An 8331-nucleotide genomic window follows, 5' to 3' on the forward strand; every position below is an offset into this window, starting at 1 on the left:
CTCTGCCTGGCCGCGCTGGGCGCCGGCTGCCGGGCCGGGACCCCCACCCGGGCAGGGACCCCCCCCTCCGGCACGGCCGGGCCCTCCGCGGAGCCGCTGCAGGACGAGGCGGACAACCAGGAGAACATCCTCTCGCAGGTACCGCGGGGCTGGGGGAGCCTCGGGGCGCTGCCGGGCACAGCTGAGCGATCCTGCCGCCTGATGCTGCCTGTGCTGAGCCTGGGCTCCCGGCGCTGCTCGGTGCTCCGGGCTCGCTCCGAGCCGTGCTGGCTGTGCGCTGTCGGGGGTGCTGGGTGATGATGCTGCCGCAGCCCGGGGGATGCCGGCCGGGCATTCCCGGTGATGCTGTGCGCTGGAGGAAGTTCATCCTTCACCCGGGGCTCAGGGAAATCGGTGAAACCCGTCAGGGAGCGCTTCACAGATTCCGTCCTATCATTTTTCTTGGGGGACTCAGGAAAAAAGGGAGCTCCTTGGGAGGAGGATTGGTGGGGCCTCTTTGTGTGCCGATCCAGGCTCTTTCCCTGCCAGTGGGATGCGGTGGAGGTTTCTGTTAGATTTGGCTGATCAGGCAGCGTGTTATTATCTGCCCTCGGAAATGGCTAACGCAGAGACCATTGGAAACGAACCGCCAAAGTTATTTTTGTGCTTGGGCTTTCAGAAGCGCTGTCTGCAAATCTCCGTAAAGGAAATTCCTGGCATTGTATAGGGCTAATCAGAAATACTGCTTCACCACCAGGTTACGCTGCTTATGGGGTGCCTTTCAGTCCCTCACCCGATGCACCCTTGCCCTGTTGGCCTGTGTAAAACGCTCTAGCTCTGGGGAGCAGGTGGCTGATTGGGTCTTTTGCACACAGAGCATTAAAGGAAAGCGGAAAAATTTAAAATTCGCGTATTTAAAACTCAAAGTGGCGTTCTGCTCACAGTGGAATAAAAAATACCCTGTTGGAAGAAGCTGGTTTTCACTCCCCTCGTGGGCAGTGAGCAGCTCTGAGCTCTCCAGAACGCTCCTTGGCTGGCAGATTCCGGGAGAGCCGGCCGGGTTCCTCGGGGTGCCCGGAGCGTCCTTGTCCGGACCTTGAGCTGCGGGCCGTGCCTGTCCCCGGCCGTGCGGGCACAGGAAGGGAGCTTTGCTCACTGCTGGCCTGTGCTCAGCTGCTAGGTGACTACGACAAGGTGAAGGCGGTGTCCGAAGGCTCCGACTGCCGCTGCAAATGCCTGGTCAGACCCCTGGGCCGTGGCGCCTGCCAGAGGATTAACGAGGGCGCTTTCAGAGCCGAGGATTTTTACACGGTGGAAACCATCACGTCAGGACCCAGCTGCAAGTGTGCATGTGTGGCTCCCCCCTCGGCCCTCAACCCCTGCGAGGGAGACTTCAGGCTGAAGAAGCTGCGGGAGGCAGAGAGCAGCGACCTGAAGGTAGGGGAGCAGCTTCAGCCCCCGACTCTTCGGGGACGAGAAGATCTTCTGAAGCCTCTTCTTTCTGAGCTTTTTCTAAAAAAACCCTGCTCCCTAACCCTTTTTCCTAAACTATCTCCTAGTTACATTTAGATCTGCATGTTTGATACAAAAATCGAGCTCAGCCTAAGGGATTGAGTCGAGCAGCTGCAGTGGATGATTCACTTGATTCATCCCTTGCTGCCTGGGCTCCTCCGTGGCTTTCTGCAGGGGCTGGGCTGCTCCCTGCCCTCTGTCCAGCCCCGAGTGTCCCTGGAGGACAGCTCTGCTCCGCTCAGCAGCTGCCAGCTCTTTTTTCTGTTGCAGAGAGGGACTCCCAAGGACCCACTCAGAAAAAGCTGTTTTGGCTTCCACGGGCCGAGAGCTGCTGATGTGTCAGCGTGAGGGTGTGATGCACAGCTGGCTGATGGCAGGATGGATCTGTTGTTTCAAAGGCTGACACTTCTCTACTGTGCAGTATTTCATCTCTGTAGTAATACATCCCCCTTTCCCAGAAGTGGCGGTGTTTAAGCGCTCCTGCCTTTCACTGGGTGCTTCCTTTGGCTGGCAGCAGACCCTGTGGGGTCCCAGTTTGCTGCCAGGGCAGGGCAGGGCAGGGCAGCAGGAGGTGCTTGCTCCGGTCCTGGGGAGCCCCTGGAGGGGCAGGCTGAGTGCTGGTGGCACTGGTGCCCCCGAATCCCTCTCGGGTGGGAAGGCAGGCAGGGTGCAAGGCGCCGTGGGGCAGCTGCCATCGAGGCCACCACGATGGGCTCGTTCTGATTAACTTGGAGCTCGAGGATGTGTTCCATCGTGTCCTACTGCAGACAGTCAGCAGCTTCTTGTCCAGGCACCCCTGCAGCTAGGGAAGATAAACAGGCACAGGCAGACAATCCATCATTCAGGGGAGGAGGGGTCCCAGTCTGGGGCTGTTCCGTGGTCCCTCGTCTGGGGAGAAGCCTGGAGGTCCCACGTGGCCTTAGGTGAGAGTGGTGAGCTCTCTGTGGTCAGGGGAGGGGACACCCCCAGGTGACAGAGCCACCCCGGTGGTCCCTTGCCAGGAGGCAGACAGAGCTCCAGTGCCAGCAGCTCCTGCTCTGTCCTCCTCATCCTCCTCGGGGAGGAGCAGAGCGTGCCTGGCTGCCCTTGGCTCCGGCCGCGCTTCCAGCGGGGAGCAGCTCGCAGCCAGCTGTGGGGAGGGAACGGCTGTGTCCTCTAGGAACAGCCTCCTCAGGGCTTGTCCAGGCACACACGGGGCTCTCCTGAGCTGCCATCCAGCTCCATCCAGGAGCTGGCCAGCAGGAACGCTTTCCCTCCAAGCCCAGAGCCCTTCCAGGGGTCGGGATCATTGGGAACGGCCCCTTCTTGTAGGAGAAGCTGGGAAGCAGGAGAGGACAGAGCTGCAGCTCTCGTGCCTCTCATGAGGAGCAGCTCCCACAGCCACCCCACAGCTCTGAGCAGCCCCAGAGGGTTTTACTCCCTTTGCTGGTCCAACAAGCATCGCCCTTGCCCGGTCCAGCAGCAGGAAGGGCACAGGGTCATTTGTGTGTTGTGTTTTTCCAGACTTTCTTATGATCTGACACAAAAGCCCCGGGTACTCCATGTGTGGGACAGCTGTGGAAGGGTCCCTCCCTTGGGTGGGCTGGAGGATGAATCCCTGAGGGAATGAGAGAGAGAGAGAGAAATCCAGGCAGCAGGAGCACAGCCCAGGGCAGCCAGACTCAGTCGAGTGCCTGCACTGGGCTCCCCAGCAGGAGGTTTCAGTCCTTCTGTGCCCTTAGTTAGGTCCAGTGGGAACTCATGGAGCATGAAAGGCCACAGTGGGTGAAGGGAAGGGAGCAGTGAGCTGATGGGAACATCAGTGTGCTCTTCAGGGGAAGGTCAGCGTGGTGCTGGCAGGGAGCAGCCGAAGCTCACATCTATTTCTGTGACAGGGCAGCGTGGTTTTGGGGGTGTTGGTGCAGAGTCAGTGCGAGGAGGCTGTGCTCAGGATCATTGGGAAGGAGGTTAATGTGGTCTGCAACCTTTGTGCAGTGATGGAAATGGTCCAGCCTGGAGGGAAAGCGCTGGTCTCCAGCGGCTGTCTGGCAGGCCGTGTGCATTGTATCGGCCGTCTCCATCCAGCTCTCAGTGGAAAGTGGATGCACAGCCATAAAACAGCTCTTGTCTCTTAATGCTGCCATTTTATCTGGCCCAAAAAATCTTTCCTTTGCTGTCAGCTCCACAGGGAGGCTGCAGAGGCCGGGGTGGAAACTCCAAGTGCTGCCAGCAGCGCTGCCTGTGATTCTCCCATGTTTATGGAGCTCTGCTGACCGGTTTGTAGCTGCTGGGAGAAAATGTCACTGCCCTGCAGTAATTCCTGTGCCCTGGCAATGCTGCTCAGCCACGGGGGCTGCAGGGTGTGCAGCACCACGCTGGCCATGCAGGGGAGGTGGCCCAGGAGCCCTTCCCACCCTGGAGCTGTGCCATGCTCCCTCCATGTGCCAGGAATGGTGACCGAGGGCTGGGCAGGACACAGGCACAGGGGGGCTTCAACACAGCCTGTCTGCCAAAGGGCTGGCTGCAGGAGAGGGCAGCATCCCTCTGATCAAATTGTTCTTCAGAAAGGCAACACTTGCCAGCCTGGCACTGAATTTCTGTTTCTTCAGCCTTGCAATTGCAGAGTATTTCAAGACTTTTTAACAAGTTTTTTCTTATTCCAGGAAAAAGAGCACAGGATGGCACGAACTCAGGGTCTGATCTCAATTTGAGCTGCCTTTTTCTTGTTGCCTCCTTTGCTGGCAGTCACATCAGTGGTGGAGTAGTGAAGCCTTTGGGCTCGTGGGAGAGCCTGCCTAGAGCTGGCAAAGAGAGCAGTGTTTTACCTTGCTCTGCTACTGATCCCCAGCATCCAAAATGTGCTCCTGGGGCTCCCTGGGGGTGGCGAGTTCTGCTCTGCATGCCTGCTCTGACCAGGGCAGCAGGGCTGTGTAAGGTTAAACCTGCTCTTTAATCCGAATTCCTGCACTCAGATGGGTGCATCACCCTCGCCCTTTGGGCTGAGGAAGCTCCATGGGGTGTGTTAGAGCCAGTGCTGCTCCTGACCGTGTTCTGCCCTTGCCTTGCAGCTCTCCTCCATCGTCGAGATGCTGGAAAGTGCCTTCTATGGCTTAGACCTCCTGAAGCTGCACTCAGTCACCACCAAGCTGGTGGGTCGGGTGGAGAAGCTGGAGGAGGTGAGTGCTGCTGTCCTGCAGTGTCCTTGTCCCCGCTGGGACCGGCCTCAGCCGAGTTCCTGCTACCCTGCTGGGAGGAAATGTTCACTCAACTGAAACTCAGCCAGAGCAGGCTTGGGTCTCTGAACCAGAGCAGACCACAGGCAGTGCCCAGTGCATCCCCACCCCATCAGCCTGGCCTGACCCTCTCCAGCTCCCCCAGTCCCCCAGGGCCTGGACTGGGAGTGGGATCCCAGCGTGGCCCCACCAGGAGCAGCATCTCCTTTGGGTCAGAAGGCCCTGCTGTGAAGTTTTTCCTCCTCTCGCTTTTCCCTGTGGGCTGGTGTGCTGGCTGCTGTCAAGCAGGAGCTTTGGAGCTGTTTGATGTGGGGTGAGAGGTTCAGGCTGGTGCAGGGTACACCCAGCAGGACTGTGGGGAGCCAAGGATTCCTGAAGGACCAAGTTACGTCTTGGCCTCCGTTAAAACAGAGCAGAACCCTCAAGCTTCCATTTTATTTTAGAGCAGACTTCCAGTGAAATAATTCTCACTTCCATACAGTTTAATATTTCTTTGGCTAGCACAGGGTAGGGTTTGCAGTTTAAGCTGAGCTCAGCTATGTAGCGACAGGTTGCCAGATGAAATACTGGAGTTTTCTCCCGTGGTCCGTATCTGGGACGGTAATTCCACATTCTTGTCGGAGTGGAGCAGTCCATCTCCAGCCAGGAGCTGAGAGGCGATGATTTATAAAGCCAAAATTCCACTTTAAAGTGTTTTGGGAAGGCACGGCGTGCTCCATCCCGGGGTCAGGAGGGAGACAGCTGAGGGGAGCACGTTTGCCTGGGGGGCTCTGGGTTTCCAGCCATGGAAATTGACTCAGAAGGGGTTTTGAGGTCTGAAAATAACAAAGCACCAATGTTCTCCTTTGCAATCCCACCCTCTTCCTGTGGTTTAGCGTGTTCTTCAGTCCCTCCTTGGGCTTGCCAAGGGATTATTTCAGGTGGGGCTGTCCCTGCACTCTGCTCCAGTACCAAAGTGGCCAGTTCCTGCAGGAGAACTGGTGCTGGTGGCACGCTGGGCACACGGGCTGGCCTCTGCTCACCCCGCTCAGGAGTGCCTGTGTGCCACAGGGAGGCAGATGGGCAGAAATGGATGGCCTGAGATGGAGCTGTAGAGGTGCAGGAGCAGGGAATTCACAGAGCTCTCTGCTTTCCCAGAAGCGGGGCTGCAGGATCATGTAAAAGCAGCTGAGGCTGCCTGCAGGCACTTGGACAGGATGGAGGACGACAGGAGAGGCCTGGCTTAGAAGGAGATTGCCCGGAGCTTGGGGCAGAGCCCAGCTGATGCAGGCAGCAGGTGTGAAATGCCTCCTGCTGCTGGCTTAGCACGGGAATTCCTGTTGAGAGGATGTGGAGGAGGATCACAGCCTGCACCAGCCCTGGGCTCTGACAGCAGGGACAGCTGAGTGCTGAACTGGAGCCTGGCACGGCTTCAAAGCGTGGTCCTGGCGGGCGGGTGTGCTTTTGGCAGCTGCTGCCCTGCACGGCAGCTGAGCAGCCTCTGCTGCACCCATCCCTGGCCAGCCTTTGGTGCTGCCTCTCCGCTCCAGGGCAGGCAAACGCTGTCCCTGAGCAGGTCACAAAGCAAACATTACACAGGAGAAGTGGTGAGGGCTGTGGGAATCAGCCATCCTCTCCAAAGGAGGATGGTGTCGAGAGCTGCTCCTGGGAGAGCATCATGAGGTCTCCTGTTCCTCTGCAAAACACTTGCTGGGGAGTTCCTGCTGGGCTGGGGGTTAACCCCTCTGGTTTACAGAGGTTAGGAGGTCTCACAAGCAGCTCCTCTGCCTCGTCCTCAGCTCACATCAGCTTTGTCCCACCAGCTGCCACCCTGGAGGTCCCAGCTGGAGGTCACGGTGGCTTTTAGGAGAAATGGATGGCAGGACAGGTTGAGAATGAAGGATCAGGGTAACCACCCACAGTGCCTGTGCTGAAGTGACCGATGTGCCAGCCCCCCAAAGCAGGTGCTGTGTGAGGTGTGGGAGCCCAAGGAGGGATGAGCAGAGAGCACAGCAATCCCTTGGGCACGGGGTGTGCCCGTGGCTGGGGACTGAGGAGGGTGAAGGGTTTTGCCTGCTGGATGAGTTGCAGCCAGCCCCAGCTCCCTCCTGCTCACAGGACAGCTGCTCTGGGGGTCACTGGCCCTTGTCCTGTCCCCACATCCTCAGATTCTGTGGGAGCAGGGGGTGTTGAGGAGGAGCAGTCCCTGAGTGACCAGGCCAGGAAAGTGGGATCAATAAATGCAAGATCAATAAATTGACAATAAATTGGCAAGTGTGGCTGAAGATGGGGGCTGAAGAGCCTCAAGGCCACTCTCCCCATCCAGGGGAACCTGCAGCAAAGATCTGGGATATGCACAGCAGGGATGGGGTTCCTGGATCCCACCGGGGGCAGGGACATCTTTGTAGCAGCTGAAGCGCCCAGGCTCATGGAGAATCCCCAGCTGTGAGCCCAGGATGGCAGCTCGGAGCTCCAGGGCTGTGGTTTGGGGGCACAGAACAGAGCAGCCCTCGTCCTTCAGTGGGGTAAAGTCTCCTCCCTTGCTCTCCTAGGGCATGTCCAGGAACTCGAGGCAGGAAGGCCAGCGGGCTGGAGCCAGCGGGGAGGAGGCTCTGCAGGATGCCCCTGGCAGGGAGAACTGCTCCAGGCTCCTGAGCAGCAGCCTGGCCGACATGGAGAGCTCCCTGCAGCGGGATGCTGAGGCTGCCTACGCTCACCCGGAGGTACAGCTCGGTGTCCCCGCTGCTGCCCTGGGCTCCCGGGGGGTTTCTCCTGCCTGGAGGGGCCCTGTTTGTATGTCCCCAAGCCCCAGCAGTGCCTCGGCACAGCCCAGCTGCTGCTGGGACGGGATGGAGCTGGGAGCAGGGGGAGGTGGGCTGTTGGTTTTCGAGGTCAGCGGTGGCTGAGCCGCTTGGAAAGCCTGATGTCATTGCGGGAAGCGGTGGGAAACAGCCTTTGATTAGCAGGGCTTGGGGCTCGCTGCAGGGACAGCCTGTCGCCTCCTGTCCCCTCCTGTCCCCTCCTATCGCCTCCTATCGCCTCCTGTCCCCTCCTGTCCCCTCCTGTCGCCTCCTCCGCCGGCCTGGCGGCTGCGGGCAGGGCTCGGCCATCCCCCTGGATGTGGGCTGTGGGGTGTCCTGCATGGGGACATCCTCTGCCGGGGACAGCAGCTTCCGTGCAGCCCCAGAGAGACGGGAGCTGTTTTGGGAGAAGCTCTGCCCGGGGTGTCCTGGAGCTCCTGTGCCCCGGTGCTGCTGTCTGGGGTGGCCCGGGCTCCTCTGATCCCTGCCGGCTGCTCCTGCAGCATCCTGTCCGCACCCCCGTGTCCCTCTGCAGGGCAGAGGAGGTGTCTGCCTGGGGGGACACTGAGTGCCCCATCCAGCTCGGACTGGGCTGCTCCTGACCGTGCCAAGGGCCTGCACTTGCCCCCAGCCCTGCTCTGCAGGTCCTGTGTGGGGACGGGCTCCCCGAGGCCCTGGGGACAGGGTGGGCTCCCACACGTGTGCGGTGTGTCAGCAGTAGGGCAATGGCACCACCTGTGCCCCACTGCCCTGCCCCACTGCCCCACTGCCCCACTGCCCCACTGCCCCACTGCCCTGCTCCCAGCCCCACTGCCCTGCTCTCTGCCCTGTTCCCAGCCCCACTGCCC

At 59.7% G+C, this 8331-nt stretch overlaps 1 protein-coding gene across 1 annotated transcript in view; it reads left to right on the forward strand.

The window, feature by feature from the left end:
* Positions 1–3: 3 nt before the first annotated feature.
* The window catches only part of OLFML2B (olfactomedin like 2B), a gene marked incomplete at its 5' end in the record, with an annotated part of 13578 nt that continues 5250 nt past the window's right edge, over positions 4–8331 (forward strand). The window contains 4 exons of the mRNA XM_015615722.1: positions 4–138; positions 1153–1416; positions 4539–4646; positions 7235–7405. Coding sequence (XP_015471208.1) covers positions 4–138; positions 1153–1416; positions 4539–4646; positions 7235–7405 — 678 coding nt within the window. The remainder of the gene's footprint in view (positions 139–1152; positions 1417–4538; positions 4647–7234; positions 7406–8331) is intronic.

The sequence above is a fragment of the Parus major genome, unplaced genomic scaffold (genome assembly GCF_001522545.3).
Source record: "Parus major isolate Abel unplaced genomic scaffold, Parus_major1.1 Scaffold246, whole genome shotgun sequence".
Taxonomy (NCBI): Eukaryota; Metazoa; Chordata; class Aves; order Passeriformes; family Paridae; genus Parus; species Parus major.